Consider the following 20,022-nt stretch of genomic DNA (forward strand, 5'->3'; position numbering starts at 1 on the left):
TTCCTTGCTGATTATTGGTCTGTTCAGGTTTTCTAGTTCTTTCTGTTTCAGTTTTGGTAATTTATATGTTTCTAGAAATGCATCCATTTCTTCCAGATTGTCTAATTTGTTCACATATAGTTGCCCATAATATGTTCCTATAATTTTTTTTTTTATTTCTTGTATGTTGGTTGTGATCTCTCCTCTTCATTTGTGATTTTATTTATTTGGGTCCTTTTTATTTTCTTTCTGACAAGTCTGGCTAGGGATTTATCAATAGTATTAACTCTTTCAAAGAACCAGTTCCTAGTTTCATTGATCAGTTCTACTGTTCTTTTGATTTCTATTTCATTGATTTTTACTCTAATCTTTATTATTTCTCTTCTCCTGATGGGCTTAGGCTTTTATTTGCCATTCTTTCTCCAGCTCCTTTAGGTGTAAGATTGGCTTTGTATATTTGGTATCTTTGGGTCTAAAATGAGTCTTTTGTAGACGGCCTATGGATGGTTCTTGATTTTTTATCCAATCTGACACCCTGTGTCTTTTGATAGGATCATTTAGCCCATTTACACTCAGAGTAACTATTGAAAGATATGAATTTAGTGCCATTGTATTTAATGCTGTTACCTGTAAAGTTGCTGTTTCTGTATATTGTCTCTGTTTCTTTCTATGTTATTTTTGTGCTCTTCCTTTACGTAAAGTATCCCCTTTAGTATTTCTTGCAGGGCTGGTTACTGATCACAATCTCCTTTAATTTATTTTTGTCCTGGAAGCTCTTTATGTCTCCTTCCATTCTGAATGACAGCCTTGCTGGATAAAGTATTGGATACATGTTTTTTTTTCTTTTAGCACCCTAAAAAAATATCATGCCAGTCCTTTCTGACCTGCCAGGTCTCTGTGGATAGGTCTGGTGCCAGTTTAATGTTTCTGTCTTGTAGATTAAAGACCCTTTGTCTCAAGCTGCTTTCAAGAGTTTCTCTTTCTCAATGAAATTTGTAAGCTTCACTAATATATGTCAGGGTGTTTATTTTTATTTATTTGGGGGGAAGTTCTCTGTGCCTCCTGGACTTGAATGCTTGTTTCCTTTCCCATATTTGGTAAGTTCTCAGCTATAATTTTTCAAATAAACCCTCTAGGCTCCCACTATCTTCCTCTTTCCTCATATTATGTTCCCCTAATTATTCTAATATTGTTTCGCTTTACTGTGTCACTGATCTCTCCAGTCCTCTCCTCATGATCCAGTAGTTGTTTTTCTCAGCTTCCATACTTTCCATCATTTTGTCTTCTATGTCACTCTCTTCTGCCTTATTTATCCTAACACTTAGAGCCTTCATTTTAGACTGCATCTGAGTAATACCATTTTTAATTTCAGCCTGACTAGATTCTAGTTCTTTTATTTCTTCACTAAGGGATTCTCTCGTGTCTTTTATGCTTTTTTTCAAGCCCAGCTAGTAGCTTTATAATTATTATTCTGAATTCTAGTTCTGACATCTTACTTATATCCACATTGATTGAATCTATGGCAGAGAGTATTACCTCTGGTTCTTTTGTCCAGAAAAAAAGAGGAGGAAAGAAAGAGAAAAAAAAAAAAGAAAACAAAAAGAAAACAAAAAGTAAAACCAGCAATAATAATATCAAGAGCAATAATATCTTCAGGAAGTAATTCTTGTTTATGCTGTGTATACTCTCCTGTTGTGTTTTGGCTGCTCTTTCTCACTGGTCATTTCTCTACAGAGTTCCTCCTTCTGGTAGGCAGTGTTTGTTCCTTTAAGTAGGTATGCTTTGATTTGTTTGGGAAGTTAAGATAGAAGCTGATGTTTTGGAGCTTTTTCTAATCAGTAGACTTGGTTTATGCTGGGGTTTGTGTTTGTCTTCTGAGTGAGAGGCCTACTGTGCTGGGTCACAAGCTGACTTACCCTCAGAAAGATGCTCCTACTAGCTCAGGGGGTGGGGTCTAATGTAAAGGGATTCCAGCCTCCACTAGAGGCACTGGATTTCTCCATGGAGTCTGACTTTGCTCATGGGTGGGAGTAGGAGGTGGTGGTGGAGGAGTTAGATTATGGTGTCACCTCTTCCCTTTGTCCCTGGAGGGTAGAGCTCCCAGTAGCTGCTGCTCAAAAGCAAGCAATCTCTTGTGGCCCAGGCTCTCTTCAATTCCTTGGCCATCCCTCGGCATGCTCTGAGCCACAGATCTCTTCTATTTTATCTCTGGCCAGTGTGGCTGGATTCAAAACTCCAAGTTTTAAAGGGCCTGTGCACACCCACTCCTGTCCCCAGTGGAGGAGGACCAGGGTGTTCCCAGAATCATTGTCTCCCTGAAACTCCTTTACTTAGTGCATGCCTTTACGCAGTGAATGCACAGAGGCTAAAGTTTATTGTAATGCTCAGCGAAAAGCTGGAGCCAAGCTATTAGCTATCTGTACCTGACTTAGTCTTCTACTTCCCTTTGTCCCAGAAAAGCCATAACAAAAGCTTGATTCTATTGTGGCAGACAGCAAAAAGCATTGGCCATGTTATCAGTGATCCACTCCAGCCAGCCCCAGAAAAGCAGCTGTAAAAGCATTCACAGAAAGGTTCAAGCCTATTGTGGCTCACATCACAAAGTTAAGAGGGTTTCTCCCCTCTGCACTCCGCCCTGACCCCACTGCAGAGCTCCCCTTAGTGGATCCTCACCTGTCCTCTTGTCTCCAGAGAGGACAAATATGCTTCTCAAAGGCCCTCAAGAAAGGGGAGCAATCCTTCCCTGAGCAACACAGGGATCCACTTGCCCCATCTTATTGAGGAGTCACAATCTACTGCAATCTTTCTGACTTTCTCCCTCATCTTGATTCTGTTCTGTGAACCAGGCTTCTTCCCTTTCCCAGCACCAAGGCTTCCCAATCCTCCAATCCAGGGCTCCAAACCTTGCTTCTGCCAAATTCACTTGCTCCCGATGTGCAGATCATTTCTGTACTACTACGATCCTTTTCTTAGTTGTTCAAAATAGTTGGAGGTTGTTTTAGTTGTATTCTGAGGGTGAGGCAAATTCAGAGTCTCCCTATTACTCTGCCATCTTGGAACCACCTCAATAATTATTTTAAATGTAAAAGGACTAAATTCTCCAATCAAAATACATAGAGTGTCTGAATAGATTAAAATAAAAAGACTCATCTATATGCCATCTACAAAACCCCACTTCAGAAATAAGACAAACACAGTCTGAAAATGAAGGCATAGAAAAAGATATTCCATGCAAATAGAAATGAAAAGAAAGCTGAAGTAGCAATGCTTATGTCAGACAAAATAGACTTTAAAACAAAGTCTATAACAAGAGACAAAGAAGGGCATTACATAATGATTAATGATTCAATCCAACTGGAAAGTATAACACTTATAAACAACTATGCACCCAACATAGGAGTGACTAAATATATAAAGCAAAAATTGATACACATGAAAGGAAAATTTGATAGGAATACAATAATGATAGGAGACTTTAGTACTCCATTTACATCAATGGATAGATCCTCCAGGCAGAAAATCAGTAAGAAAGCAGTGTCAGATGGAGTTAATGCATATATATAGAGCATTCCATCCCAAAATAGCAGAATACACATTCTTTGCAAGTGCATTTGGAACATTTTCCAGAATATGTCACATATTAGGCCAAAAACAAGTCTCAATAACTTTAAGAAGAGTGAAATAATAATAGTAAGCACCTTTTCTATGAAACTAAACCAATTGTGAAAAGAACAGTGAGAAAAACCCACAAACTCATGTAGACTATGCAATGTGCTACTAAGAATGAATGGGTCAATGAAAAAATCAAAGAGGAACTCAAATAATACCTGGAAACAAATGAATACAAACACACAACATCCCAAAGTGTATGGGATGCAATAAAACCATTTCTACAAGGGAAGTTTATAATGATAGAAGCCTACCTCAAGATATAATAAAAACATCAAATAAATAATTTAACTTTACACCTATAGGAACTAGAGAAAGAACAAAACCATAAATTAGTAGAAGGAAGGAAATTATAAAGATCAGAACAGAAATAAATGAAATAGAGACTAAAAAATAAAAAAAAACACTAGTGAAGGTCAATGAAACTAAGAGCTTATTCTTTGAAAAGAGAAACAAAGTTAATAAACGTTTAGCAAGACTCATTTAGAAAAAAGAGGGCTCAAATAAGTAAAATTATAAATGAAAAAGAAGTTACAATTGATACCACAGTTTAGGATTTACTTTGTACTAAATACAAAGGATTATAAGAGACTACTATGAAAAATTATACATCAAACAAATTGGACAAACTAAAAGATATAGATAAATTCTTAGAAACACATAACCTTTCAAGACTGAATCACAAAGAAATAGAAAATCTGAACAGATTACTAATAATGAAATTGAATCAAAAAAAGTCCTCTCAACAAAAGTCTAAGGCCAGGTGGCTTCACAGGTGAATTCTATCAAACATTTAAAGAAGAGTTGAAACCGATTATTCTCAAACTATTTCAAAAAATTGAAGAGGAAGATACTCTTCCAAACTCATTCTATGAGATAAGCATTACCCTAATACCTAAACTAGACAGACACTGCCAAAAAAGAAAATTACTGGCCAGTATCCCTGATGAACCATGTTGTAGAAATTCTCAACAAAATATTAAGGAACCAAATTCAATATTGGAAGAATCATTCACAATGATCAAGTGAATTTATTCCAGAGATACAAAGATTACACAGTATCCACAAATCGACATGATACACCATATTAATAAAATGAAGGAAAACAAAATGGATTAAAATCATATGATCATCTCAATAGATGCAAAAAAACATTTGACCAAATTTAGCATCCATTTTATAATAAAAACTGTCAACCAAGGTACAGAGTGAATGTACTCAGCAAAATAAAGGCCACAAACCTGCAGCTAGCATACTGAATCGTAAAAAGCTTGAAACTTTTAATTCAAGATCAGGAACAAGATAAGGATGCTCACTCTTCAGAATTTTTAGTCAACATCATTTTGGAAGTCCTTGCCACAGCAATTAGACAAGGAAAATAAAGGCATACACATTGGTAAGGAGGAAGTAAAACTCTCACTATTTGCAGATAACATGATGTTATATAGAAAACTCTAAAACTTCCACCAAAGAATTAACAGAACTAGTAAAAATAAAGTACTTTAAAAATAAAATTAACCAAATAGATAAAAGACCTATACTTTGAAAAGTATAAGACATTGAAAAAAGAAAATGAATATGATAGGAATAAATGGAAAGATATACTGTGGTCATGGAGTAGAACTAATATTGTTGAAATGTCCATCCTACTCAAAGCAATCTACAAATTTAGTGTAATTTCTATCAAAATACCAATGGAATTTTTCACAATATTAGAAAAAGTAACCCTAAAATTTGAATGGAACCACAAAGACTCTAAAAATACAAAACAATTTTGAGAAAGAACAATGCTAAAGATATACTCTTGGGTTTCAAAATATTATATAGCTATAATAAAATGGTATTGTACTGGCACAAAAACAGACACATCAACCAATGGAACAGAATAGAGAGCCTAGAAATAAAACCACACTTATATGGTCAATTAATCTAAAAAAAATGAGTAAAAAATATACAATGGGGGAGAGACAATTTCTGTAATAAATGGTGCTGAAAAAACTGGACAACTACATGCAATAGATTGAAATTGGACCCCTTTCATACACCAATTATCTAAGTAACTTCAAAATGGGTTAAAAACTTAACCGTAAGACCTGAGGCCTTAAAAGTTCTAGAAGGAAACATAGTAAAATCTTTGACATTAATTTCAGCAATATTTTTTTTTTGATCTTTCTCCTCCACCAAGGACAACAAAAACAAAAATAAACAAATGGGACCACATCAAACTAAGAGACTTTTGCACAGTGAAAGAAATGATCAACAAAATGAAAAGTTAACCTAGCGAATGGGAGAAGATATTCACAAAATGGTGTATCCAATAAAGGCTTAAAATTCAAAATATGCAGAGAATTAATAATTCATATAACTGAATTGGTTAATATATAATATTAATATTATATACATTATATATAATGCTAATATATATAATAGAATTACACATTTCTACCTTTCTAACAGAATTCATATAACTGAATATAAAAAAATCTGATTAAAAAATGGGCTGAGAACCTGAATAGACATTTTCCCAGTGAAGACATACAGATGGCCAACAGAAAAATGGAAAGATGCTTAACATCACTAATCATTAGGATAATAAAAATCAAAACCAAAGTGAGATATCACTTCACATCTGTCAAAATGGTATCAAAAAGACAAGAAACAGTAAGTCTTGGTGAGGATGTGGAGAAATAGGAACCATTGTGTACAGCTGGTGGGAAAATAATTTGTTGCAGCCACTATGTAAAAGTATGAAGGTTCTTCAAAAAATGATAAATAGAACTACCATATGATCTAGCAATCCCACTTCTAGTTATTTATCTGAACATAATGAAAATATTAATTCAAAAAGACCTATGCACACCTATGTTCATCACAACTTATTTACAATAACCAAGATATGGAAGTGGCCTAAATGTCTATTGATAGATGAATGGATAAAGATGTGAAATATAAATATTATATATATGTTACATATATATACATATATATATAACACTGAGACATAAAAAGAATGAAGTCTTGCCATTGCAACAACATTACAAAGACAAAAATATATTATTTCACTTATATGTGGAATAAAAAAGAAAAAAAAACAGAGAAATAGACTTGTGGATACAGAGAACAAACTGATGATTGCCAAGGCAGAGGGATGAGGGGATGAATAAAATAGGTGAAGTGAATTAAGATTTATAGTCTCCTAGTTACAAAATAAATTAAGACATTGGAATGTAATGTATACCATTGGGAATATAGGCAATAATATTATAGCAATTTTGCATACCAATAGATGGTAGCTAGCCACTGTCGTAACTATTTTGTAATGTATATGAATTTCAAATCACAGTGTATAATGTATATCGAAGAAAAGTTCTTGAGGGATCTACAATGTTCATTGAAAACAAGCTCTTGAGGGACTTTGCTTAAATAAAAGTGATTAAATTAAAAAGGAAGGAAACAGCAGCAATAATCAAAATATAACTGAAGAAAATATACCTGAATATTCAAAAAAGCACACACAAAAACTGACTTTGGAATGCACACCAAAATATGTTCACTATGTCACAGATAAAATTAACTAAATGATAATCATGCTATAACACAGCTTGTTAGTATTTTTAATAACAAAGATAAAGATAACATTTCTACAAGAATCCAAGAACCTTATGCACAAAAATAGAAAACAAAATTAAGAGGACTTCCAACTCCTGAATATTATTAAATGCCCAATAACAAAGTTTGGATAAGAAATGGCTATGACCTCAGGGTTCTAAGTTCAAGTTCGATCAAGTTCCATTTATCTATTAAAGTTACAGAAACCTTTTTGTTCCTAACTAGTTGTGTGATCTTGGGTAGATACTTCGCCTCCTCTCTGGGCCTTAATCTTGTTATTTTTAAAAGTAGAGACTAATACTACCTATCATAGTATTTTGTGGGGATTAGCTGAGCTAATGCATATAAATCTGGCTGCCTGATATGTTCTCACTCATGGATGTCATCTGCTATTGTATAATTGTTAGATTGTTCTCATATTCTTCATCATTATCATCATCAATGCATCAGTTGAGTCACCATTCAGGAACAAATCACTGCTGTCATTTCCTGAAAGTGGTTATTGAAATATACATTCCAGAATGAAGCACTTAAGCTGTGCAATTTGTGGTGAGAATATGATTAATCATAAATAGTAAGATCAATTAAATGCACATTACAGAAAAAAGATAATTAATGCTTATAAATAGACAAACTGAATTCAATAACCAGAATGTATCTAAACAGAAAATTTATATTGTAAATAGTTAGGAATTTAAGAAATGTAATCTGAGTCTACAATCTCATTTGAATTGAGGAAGACCACAAATGTTTTGAGGTAAAAAAAACAAAAAAACAAAAAAACAAAAACAAAAACAAAAAAACAAATGTGTTGAGGTGTTATGGAGAGAAATTAAAACTTTCTGTTTTATTTGTCTTGCATTGGAGGGTCAAAGGATACTGGTTTATTTATTTATCTTTTGTAGTTGAGGTCTATGGATTTATCTTTTTATTATTAAACACTTAGAAGTAACTATTAGTGAAATTTAATTATTTTTTTATTATTATTTTTTAAATAAATTTATTTTTTACTGGTGTTCAATTTGCCAACATACAGAATAACACCCAGTGCTCATCCCCTCAAGTGCCCCCTTCAGTGCCCGTCACCCATTCACCTCCACCCCCTATCCCCCTCCCCTTCCACCACTCCTAGTTCGTTTCCCAGAGTTAGGAGTCTTTATATTCTGTCTCCCTTTCTGATACTTCCCACACATTTCTTCTCCCTTCCCTTATATTCCCTTTCACTATTATTTATATTTCCCAAATGAATGACATGGATGGAACTGGAGGGTATTATGCTAAGTGAAGTGAGTCAATCGGAGAAGGAAATTTAATTTTTAAATCACTGTATTTATAAAGGCAAATCAATGAAATTTATATAGCCAAAAGCATAATAAAAAAAATGAAACAAATTTAAAAACATGAAACATAAACCAAGACTATATAAGGAAAGCCAAATATAGCATTAAAAGTGAAGGATCAGGGGCACCTGGGTGGCTCAGTTGGTTAAGTATCTGACTCTTGGTTTAGCTCAGGTCGTGATCTCAGGGTCATGAGATCAAGCCCCTTGTTGGGCTCCACATTCAGCATGGTGTCAGTTTAAGATTCTCTATTTTCTCCTGTGGGCCCTCCCCACTCTCTCAAATAAATAAAGAAATATTTTTTTAAAAGTGACAAATCTAGAGAATAAAATAAAATTCTAGATGAATTCTGCTTTAAAAGCAGAGATCAGGAGAGGTTAAAAATAGAACTGTGAATAAAGTAAGTCTGGCTGATACAATTGAAAAGATAATAAAGATAGAAACATACGTAATGTAAAATATGGAAGTCTTCTTTAAAATATTCAGGAGATTCCTGGGTGGCTCAGCGGTTTGGTGCCTGCCTTTGGCCCATGGCGTGATCCTGGAGTCCAGGGATTGAGTCCCACATCGGGCTCCCTGCATGGAGCCTGCTTCTCCCTCTGCCTGTGTCTCTGCCTCTCTCTGTGTGTCTCTCATAAATAAATAAATAAAATCTTTGAAAAATAAAATAAAATACGCAGTCAGTAAAACAGAGTCAGTATAATAGTTTTTAACTGCCAAAATAGTAGCATCAAATGAACAAGATTAGTTGTCAGAAATAAAAGGAGAAATTAATATAAACTTCATTGTTATTGAAAGACTTTCATGTGACACTATCCATTTCTGAGAATTGAAAGATTAGTTATATGATTCTCTTTTTTTTTCCCTATGGAGAGTATACCTTCAAGAGCCCACAAAACAGCTACAAATATTCATTGTATAATAAGCTGTGAAGACAATCTTCATGATTTAATAACTGGATATTGACAAGCCATAGTCTGACAACCATGAATGATTTGCATTGCATTATAAGTTAAAAATAAGAGGAAAATGGTGATCCACTTTGCAAAAGATAAATCAAAAGAAATAATAATAATAGGAGTAATAGTAATTGTATTTTTTAATAGTAATTGTATTAATAGAATATACATTAGTAGTAACAAAAATAATAATTAACATTCACTATTTCAAGAGCATTTATAAAGTACTAGACCCTAATCATTGTTTTATACACTGTATCTTAAATTTCTTTGCAAAAATATTATTTCATAAGAAAATTAGTCTCAGGGAGGTTGGCTACTTGTTGAAGGTATGCAGCAAATTCAGTTCATAACACCAGGCTTTGCATGGCCCCCACCCCCTATGTAAGTCATAGCAGCTGACTCAGCTCCAAAGAAAAAGGTAACATTGCAAAGTTCAAGGAAGGCCTTGGAGCTGTACTGGGAATCAAGTGTAGCCTTAGTTATTTTAATTAATTTTAAATTGAGAAAAAAATAAAACAGAAATGAAATAAAACAGGAAAGAAGGAGGAAAGAATCAAACAATACAAAGCCAAAACTAACTGAATTAGATTAAAAATGGAATAGAGGGGGCAGCCTGGGTGGCTCAGTGATTTAGCACTGCCTTCAGCCCAGGGCGTGATCCTGGAGACCTAGGATCGAGTCCCATGTCAGGCTCCCTACATGGAGCCTGCTTCTCCCTCTGCCTGTGTCCCTGCCTCTCTCTCTCTCTGTGTCTCTCATGAATAAATAAATAAAATCTTTTTTTAAAAATGGAATAAGAGAAGATAATTGCAAATGACATATCTGATAAAGAGCTAATCTCCAAAATATATAAAAAACTTACAAACCTCAACACATAAAACCCAAATAATCTAGCTCAAAAATGGGCAGAAGAAATGAACATTTTTCCAAAAAAGACATACAGATAGCCAACAGACATGTGAAAAGAAGCTCAATATCACTCATAATCAGGGAAATACAAATCAAAAGTATAATAAGATATCACCTCACACCAGTCAGAATGGACTAAAATTAACCACACAGGAAACAGTAGGTGTTGGCAAAGATGCAGAGAAAGAGGAACATTTGTGGACTATTACTGGGAATGCAAAATGGTGCAGCCACTCTGGAAAATAGTATGGAGATTTATTAAAAAGTTAAAAATAGAGCTGCCCTATGATCCAGCAATTGTGCTACTAAGTATTTACCCAAAGGATACAAAAGTACTGATTTGAAGGAACAGGTGCACCCTAATGTTTATAGCAGCATTATCAGCATTGACCAAATTATGGAACAAACCCAAATGTCCATCAACTGATGAATAAAGAAGAAATGGATATATATACAATGGAATACTACCCAGCCATAAAAAAGAATAAAATCTCGCCATTTGCAAGGACTTGGATGGAACTAGAGAATATTATTCTAAGGAAATAAGTTAGAGAAATACAAATGCCATATGATTTCACTCATGTATGGAATTTAAGAAACAAAACAAATGATCATGGGGGAAAAAGAGAAGTAAATCAAGAAACAGACTCTTAACTATAAAGAACAAACTGATAGAGGGAAGGTAGGTGGGAGATGGATGAAATAAGTGATGGGGATTAAGGAGTACACTTGTGATGAGCACCAAGTGTTCTATGCAAGTGTTGAATCACTAAATTCTACATCTGAAACGAATATTACACCATATGTTAACTGGAATTTAAATAGAAACAAACAACCCAACATACACACACACACACACACACACACACACGCACGCACGCACGCACAAGAAGACTATAAACAGCAGAATTGGTAAGTCAAGAGGTGATTTTCTTTTTTGTGTGTGTGTGTTTTTGATGTTATAGTTAAAACTTTGGCTCAATCAAGAAAAGGAATGAAAGCAAAAACTAGGTACTAAGAAAGGGAATAAGGCTATGGAGGTAAAGATAAAAGTTATATTAGAAAATTACATAAATATGATAATAATTTTTATAAAATTAATGTTTTTTTGGAAAAATATAAACCATCAAGGTTATTTTAAGAAGTAGTGAATCTGTATGGATGCTGTCTTCAAAATCGCTCATGCCCATTCTCCTCTTTGTTGGCTGTTTAATTCCTATTTTCTGTTGAACAACAAACTTGAAACTCATTTTTCTTACAAACCTTCTGTGTTCTCCTCAGCCCTTCATACTCACCAGTTGGGCACCAGCCAATGAAGGAGTTGTTTGCTTTCAGTGCTTTCCTTCAGAATCCTGAGTAGAGGGATCCCTGGGTGGCGCAGCGGTTTGGCGCCTGCCTTTGGCCCAGGGCGCGATCCTGGAGACCCGGGATCGAATCCCACGTCAGGCTCCCAGTGCATGGAGCCTACTTCTCCCTCTGCCTGTGTCTATGCCTCTCTCTCTCTCTGCGTGTGACTGTCATAAATCAATAAAAATTAAAAAAAAATTAAAAAAAGAATCCTGAGTAGAGGCCTCTGTATAGTACTCACTATATTGTATTGTAAATTTGATTTTCTATATGCTCCCTTTCACTGTGGGCTACCTACAGGCAGGGAGAGCCTGTATTTCTCTTTGTATCATCCATGTATTAACCAACAGAGTGCAATGTACATAACAAAGGCATTAAGTAATTTAAGAGGGGTTGGAGTGAAATGAGGAACAATTAATTGTAACAAAGGAAGATTTGGGGGTATTTATAGGCCAGAAAAAGATGTCAGTCAGAAAGGAGGCATTAAAGGTGTGAGAGAAGAAGGCACTGGGTGAAGAAAGTTCTTAGAGGAGGGCGATGGAGATGCAGTCCAGAATTTGAGTCCAATACTCAATAGAGGGAAAAAAGAAAGATAAGGATAAAGGCTTGCTGGGTATAGTTGAGGAATGTTGCCTGCTATTTAACCCAGATAAATATGATGTTCTTTAAAAAGTCAGAAGGGATACATGCACCTCTATGTTTATGGCAGCACCATTTACAATAGGCACATTATGGAAGCAGCCCATGTGTCAATAGATGAATGGATAAAGAAAATGGGATATACATATATCCCATTTATATATATGTATATATCCCATTTATGTATGTATGTGTATATATATTATTGTTATTCAGCCATAAAAAGAATGAAATCTTGCCATTTGTAACAGCATGGATGGAACTAGAGAGTATAATGCCAAGTGAAATATATCAAGCAGAGAAAGACAAATACCATATGATTTTATTCATGTGGAGTTTGAGAAACAAAACAAAACAAACGAACAAAGGGAAAAAAAGACAAACCAAAAAACAGACTCTTAACTACAGAGAACAAACTATTGGTTACCAGAGGGACAGTGGGTGTGGGCGGATGGGTGAAATAGGTGAAGGGGATTAAGAGTACACTTCTCTTGAGGAGCACTGAATAATGTATTGAATTGTTGAATCACAGTGTTATACACCTGAAGCTAATATAATGCTATATGTTAAGTATGCTAGAATTAAAATAGAATTAAAATAAAAAAAATAAAAGTCCGAAAGAAGGTGGTCATATTCCGAATATGGGAATATGGGAGAAGGAGCCAGGAAGGTATTGGATGTCTTCACATGATGCCATGTGTCTACAGGGCTGTCTGACTTTCCATTTATTTTCAGAGGATACCCAGTGGGTAAAGGGTCTTCCCCAACACGGAAGGGAGAGGCTAACTGACTGCAGATCTCATGGAGGGAGAAAGGAGAGTTCCAGCTCCACTGCTCACGCCCAAGAGCAGTGGTGCTGGTTAAGAGACGGGCTGGGGCTGGCAGTGGTGGGCACAAAGTATGCAAGAAGAAGAAAGAACAACACATAATTTTCTTGAATTCTTTCTCTTTTGCTTGCTATGAAAGTGGACACATACATTTCATAAGGTTGAACACATGAAAAAGAAACCACCCAAACTAGAATCTATTCTGACCGGGGAAAAATTATTATAATTTCATCCTCACATGCCTTTTTCTCCAAGCTTTGCCTTTTTCACTTTGATGCTTTACTCCTTACCATGACTTCTATGCTGTTCCTTTGTCATCCTTTCTAGTCTTTAGCCACGTGAACTCTGCTGCTGGCAGCTTGTCACCAGTGCAGTGTGATGGGGAGGGCTCTGAAGACACCATGAGCACCCCTCCCCCACTTAGTCATGCCTTCTCTTCTCTGTAGTTCTCCCTATGGGTCACCACCTTCTACCCCACCAGGAACCCCTCTCTCTTTGGGAAATGTAACCATGGGGCTTTATTTCCAAGATTCAGGAAGTTCCTTCAGGCTTTTTTCATGAAGAGGATTAGCTAATTGTCACCTGGAGAGATCCAGGACATGAAGTATGGGGCTGCTCAAATTTTAGATGAGAGATGAGGATAAGAAAGCAATTTCTCTCCTGGGGCCCTGAATGACCTGAAGACTGGTTAAGGGGCTGAAGAGTCTGATTCTCAAGATATCCATGGTCTATGGAAAGTGGGCAAGCTGTACATCCCTCTGATAAGCTCCCACAGTCCTATAAAAACAAAAGCTGTTCTGCTGAGAAATATTCATTACCTTTGTAGAAAGGCAACAATGAAATGGCTTTTGATTAATACCTATAGTCATGGTATGTTGTAAAGCCTTTTGGAAAGGAAAAATAAATAGAAAGAATGGTTTCTGTCTAAAACTCAAGTCGGAGACTTCATTAGCAAACATTTCCTTTTGCTGCAAACCAGGTCTCTCTTCAGTGTGTGGAATTCTGCCCTTGGTGCAGTGCCTGACCTCCTTCAGAAATGGCATGGTTCTGGGGCAGCTAGTTTCCCAGCAATATGGAAGCTTTGGTTCCTTGGAGTACTGTGTGTCATTACAATTACATTTTTAACCTAAAACTGAATGCAGCATTTGTCTGGGCATCCATCTGACATTTTGCATCTTGATTTGTGCTTTGACATTCAGGTGTTTTTGCTTCCTATAATAGAATGTGATGTTTGGAGCCAGAGTAAATTGAAAATAATCCCAGAGGGAAATGAAAGCATAATGTGATGCTGGATTTTGAGCAAATATGCTTTTCCTAAGCCTTTTGGTGAAGATACTGCTTTTTTGAGAGGCTAGAGAGCAAGACAAATGGATCTTCTGGGAAATGAAACTACTCTTGGTAAATGTGGACCATAAAAGTGTATATTCAAAGCACTACTGACAGTGACAGGAAGTTATTACTGCCCTATCTTCAAATAAATCTCCTTCCAGCAGACTCCTGCCTGGGCAGTAAGTGAAGCATTGAAACACCAATCAAGCTAACCACACTCCCACAGGAAAAAGCAGCAGGGGATCACCCCAGAAAGGAACATGCCAACTTTAGCAGTTTCAGCAGAAGGAGCTGCCCCATCCTTGTCTTTATCTATCAGTTTATTCAGGTGTGTAGCACTGTTGTCAGTGCTGCCATCAAATTTGCCAATAAACAGTTTCATCATTTGTCTTGACCCCAACATTAGAGGATTCTTTATATGCATATGCAACTTACAAAATGTATAAGGAAAAAAGCCACCCTGATGAGTGCTCGCCCCAGGGATATGTACACAGAGGGTGGCAGACCCCTGTCAGCCTGTCTAAACCTATTCTTTCTGTGAAGGACTCATTCCAGCATATTCTCTCTGAAAGCTCCGTCCAGAGCCAGCATCCCCTGCATTTACTCAAGGTCATCAATCTGGATTTTCACATTTTCTAGCCGGAAGTTGTGAGACTCCTAGAGCTGTGCTGGACCACACAGCCTCCAGTCACTGGCACAATTGAGCCTTGAAATATGGCATGTTAAAGTAAGGTATTCTGTGAATAGAAAACCTACCCTGGATTTTGAAGATTTACTATAAAAAATGAATGTAAAATATCCCATTAGAGATTTTATGTTGATTATATGTTAAAATAATAATTTGAATATGTTAGATTAAATAAAATAAATTATTAAATTTATTTTCATTTGTTTCATTTTACTCTTTTTAATATGTAGCACTAGAAATGTGAAATTACATAGTGGCGCACAGTACCTTTCTCTTGGCTAATGGTTTGGGCCTACCTTTTATTTTGAGTGGGAGCTGACAAGAACATTTGAATGTTTCTTCACCTTCTCCAGGACTAAGTGTCTTTTGCTGTAATAGGGATGGCAGACATCTTTTGTAAAGGGTCACATAGTAAATCTTTCAGGCTTTTGTGGACCATGTGGTCTCTGTCACAACTACTCAACTGTTCTGGCTGTGGCAGACACAGCCACCCTAGATGGTAGAGCAGCCATTGATGATAAGTAAATGAATGGGAGAGAATGTGTTCCAATAAAACTTTATTTACAAAATAAAGTTATTTGCAAAAACTTTATTTGGCCTAGGCAGGGGGCCATTATTGGCCTGGGGGCTGTAGTTTATTATTTCTTGATCTATAAAAAGGGGCAGTTTACCTAGGTGAATTCTCTTTGGACTGGAAAAGCACATTTTTCATTCATAGAATCCTTAGTCTATGAACTTTTATGGGGTCAAGGATATTATAGCACATACAAATACCTTTGTGAGTATTATTTTTCTTGGCATTCATAACCCACCTAGCGAATGATGGAGCTGGCATCTAAAATACTAGAGCTGGCATCTGATGTAAATCTTTTCTGTCTTCTGTCTCTCCATCTTCCCTTCTTTACCTCTCTCACTTCTCCTATTCCTTTTCTCCCTTCTCTCTCTCTTTTTGTCTCACCTGTCTCTCTATTTCTGTCTGTTTCTCTCTGTTTCTGTCTCTGTCTCTCTCTTCACAATGGTTAGGCTGGAGTTTGTACCTTGGGAGTTCCTTAATTAGGACACAGTAGGTGGTATTAGAATAGACTTAGGTTGATCTATTTTCCTGAAGTTCAGTGAACACTAAAATGTCTCCACTGTAGTCCTGGATACCTTGTCTGAGGCTTGCTGTCATGTTAAATGAGCACAAAGGGGTGTCTTGTCAGTCTCTGTTCTGGTGGCTCATTGTGACCAGACACACTGGTCTAAGGGATTTACAGGGGTGAACTTATATAATCCTTGTAGTAACCTTAGTAACTAGGTACTATTATTACCCACATTTCAAAAATAAAGAAGTTGAGTCATGGAGATGCCCAACATCATGAAGCTGGACAAGAGCAAGGCCCTTAACTAATGTGTTGTGGTAGGAATATATACAAGTTTTGAAGCCAGAGAATATGCCAAAATATCATCTGCATTTTAGTGTTGGCATACTTTGTAAAATTCCTTAATATTTTTAAGCTTCAGTTTCTTCTATAAAATAGGGATAACATGTATGACTTGCCTTATTGTGTTTGGGAAGTATCAATGTCTATATCAATGAAACCCTTAGCATATAGCAGATGTTCACTTACTTCTGAGTGTTATATTGTCATTGTATGGTTTACTTATGCCCACAGGGAAGCAGAATGTATAGTGGTTAAAAGCATGGATTCTAGGGATCCCTGGGTGGCGCAGCGGTTTGGCGCCTGCCTTTGGCCCAGGGCGCGATCCTGGAGACCCGGGATCGAATCCCACGTCGGGCTCCCGGTGCATGGAGCCTGCTTCTCCCTCTGCCTGTGTCTCTGCCTCTCTCTCTCTCTGTGACTATCATAAATAAATAAAAATTTTAAAAAAAAATGTTACTCTTTAAAAAAAAAAAAAAAAAGCATGGATTCTAGACTTAGACTTATGGGGTTTGATTGTCTACACCACAGCAGATTTGCCAAGTTACCTGGATAAGTCTGCTTCCTTTTCCAAATCCCATCTGTACAGTGGGTGTGATGATACCAATCTCAAAGGCGATGTGAACAGTTGATGAGGTCATCTGTGTGAGGATGTCTACAGAGTTTAGACGCTAAGTGAACAGTCATTTTTCTGATGGTGTCAGAATGCTTGCACCAATCTCTAGGCAATGCTCCTTCTTGGGATTGGTTCCATCTTTGAGACACCAGTAAATCCCATTTAGAAGCACAGCAGAACCATCTATGAGGAATTTCCTCAGCTTGGACTCCCCAAGAGTAATGTCTTCTTTTTGTGGAATCCATCCCTTGCAGGTAGATTTGTTTCTGAAACATAGCCAGGTGTCCCAGCACCCAGGTTGAAGTATTCAGCATCTTACTTGACACTGATGCAATGTCACACAATCTCATATAGTGTCAAGAAGGTTTTACGTCTATTTGAAAGCTTGTGATGAGATCTGTGATGCCTGGAGTTGATCAGACACTTTTCCTGGGGGGTATTTTTCCAGAATTCAGTTATCAAGGCTGACCAATTTAATTGCAAACATGTTCAGCTATTTTAAAAAAACTAAGTTTACTAATCTCAAGAAATCTAGATAGTTTTACTGAAATCTGTTGTTTTGGTTTTCTGTTCTGTAAAAGAAATGTGGTCCAAAGAGAAGCTACCACCATCCTGAAAAGTGCAATTCTGGTTTAGAATTTAAGGAACTATTTCATTTGTGGATGCAGTTTCCATGTTAAAATTACAGCTTTGTGGGGAGAGCTTGCTGTGGCTCTTCCTGAGTAGCCACTCCCCATGCCCATGGCCGGGGAAAGGAAGAATGTCATAATCATTATTATTATCACTATCAAAAACTAGGCTCTTGCCAGTGAATTTTGAAGGCTTTTTGGGATAAAAACTTTCATCTTTGCAGTAATTTCCTCCAGTGACAATGCAGCATGGAGCAATGTCTGCAAAGTATGAATTCCAAATGTGAAGTGGAAATTGTTTGGGATTTATTAGCCAGGCTAGGGATTTGTGGGAAGCATATAATGAGGGAAGCTTTCATCTTCTCATGACTCCTTTGTATTTGTGCATACCTATACACATCTTGCATTTCACTGACTACTTAAGAAATTCCTGTTCTTTCCTAAAACTAGATATTACTTCCTAATCCTACCTCTGAAGCTCTCTTCAGTTTGAAGTATTAGGAACTTCAGAGGTCTATGAAATACGACCTTTCTGGGAAACGAGCTTTCTCAGAAGGACAATTGGAAGATGATGCAGAGATGACAAATATAATGATGTGATGACAAATGTCATAATGAGTCTAGATTTTATAGTACTTGTCAGATACCAGACACTACAATCCACTTTTCTTTGTATTTCAGGTTGGGCTTCCCAATGATGGTCGTCTCCTGCACAGTTGGGATGTGTTACCTCCTTTTTGCTCATGTTGTGATGGGATGGAATTAACAGATTACATCGTTTGAAGATTAGGGGAAACTTGACCCATCATCAACATCAATAGAAAACTGCCCCAAGACCACTTTTGGGAGAAGAAAAGGTGTTTACCATGAGCGTGCTTTGCGGTGGAGATCTTTGGCATCCACACCCATTCAGATGAATGCTGGAAAATCATGGAACATACAAAATAACTTACTAAAGACTCCACTATAGGAAAATATGTATATTTCAAAACACATCTTGCTATGCTCTGTAAGAAAAGACACAATGCAGTAGTCTACCTAAATGGCTGTGCTGTTTAACTGTCAGTTTCCTAGGCCTTCTAGAATTTTTTCATGTAATCACTTTTCATGTTAAAATAATCAGCATTCAGATTGTATACTCTCCAATACACATTCTTCCTGGGAAAAGGAAGACAATTTTTAAAGAAACATTTTATGTATCAAAGAAAATAAACCGTCTTGACAAAAGGTTTAGAATTTGTTAGTATCCTAGTTTTTTAGTAGTTTACATTATGTAAAATTGCATTCTATCCATTTATGTTTTTCAATGGAGTTTTTAAGTCATTAATTACAAGTGCAGGGGGCACCTGGGTAACTCATTGGGTTAAGTATCTGCCTTCCGGCTCAGGTCATAATCTCAGGGTCCTGGGTTGGAGCTCTTTGCTCAGTGGGGAGTCTGCTTCACCCTCTCCCTTTGTCCCTCCCCCTGCTTGTGCTCTCTCTCAAAAAGCTAAATGAAATCTTTAAAAAAAATTTACAAGGGCAGAAATTTGACTTGTAAGAAAGTCATAAGTGCTTTTTAAATAATATTTTACATATTTAGCAGCCTAGAATAGTAATCTTCAGTTTTGAAGGTGGTACATGCTACTTCCATTGATTATATAAAATTGTGGTTAATACGCCCAGCTCTGCACTCTGCACAGGACTCCAGTGGTTCAGTTAATGTTTATTAAATGCTGTTCTTTTGAAATTAATGATGTACTATATGTTGGCTAATTGAATTTAAATAAAATAAAAGAATACGTGCTGTTCTTTTGTGGTAAGTTACATGTGATATAAAGATAATGAGAGCAAAGAGCAAGAGGGAGTGCCAATTTTTAGCTGAAGTCTCATCTACTTTGCTTGATCAGTACCTTTGCTAGACCCCAGACAACCTACCTCTTCTTCAGTTTTTGATTTACTGTGTGTGATTTCTTGAGATGAAAATGTTTACTGGGGACTCTGCTCAGAAGTGGTAGTTATATATAACATCTGATTTCAAAAGGTTTAAGATCCCCAGGGCACTAAATACTGGAAAAT

At 36.4% G+C, this 20,022-nt stretch overlaps 1 protein-coding gene across 3 annotated transcripts in view; it reads left to right on the forward strand.

Moving 5' to 3' along the window:
- Positions 1-19,755, forward strand: part of OCA2 (OCA2 melanosomal transmembrane protein) — a 391,444-nt gene extending 371,689 nt beyond the window's left edge. For all 3 annotated transcript variants that reach the window (XM_025982265.2, XM_072737021.1, XM_072737020.1), the window contains one exon: positions 18,646-19,755. In XM_025982265.2, the coding sequence (XP_025838050.1) occupies positions 18,646-18,730 (85 nt within the window). In that variant the 3' untranslated portion in view covers positions 18,731-19,755. The remainder of the gene's footprint in view (positions 1-18,645) is intronic.
- Positions 19,756-20,022: the final 267 nt, after the last annotated feature.

The sequence above is a fragment of the Vulpes vulpes genome, chromosome 14, assembly GCF_048418805.1.
Source record: "Vulpes vulpes isolate BD-2025 chromosome 14, VulVul3, whole genome shotgun sequence".
Lineage (NCBI taxonomy): Eukaryota > Metazoa > Chordata > Mammalia > Carnivora > Canidae > Vulpes > Vulpes vulpes.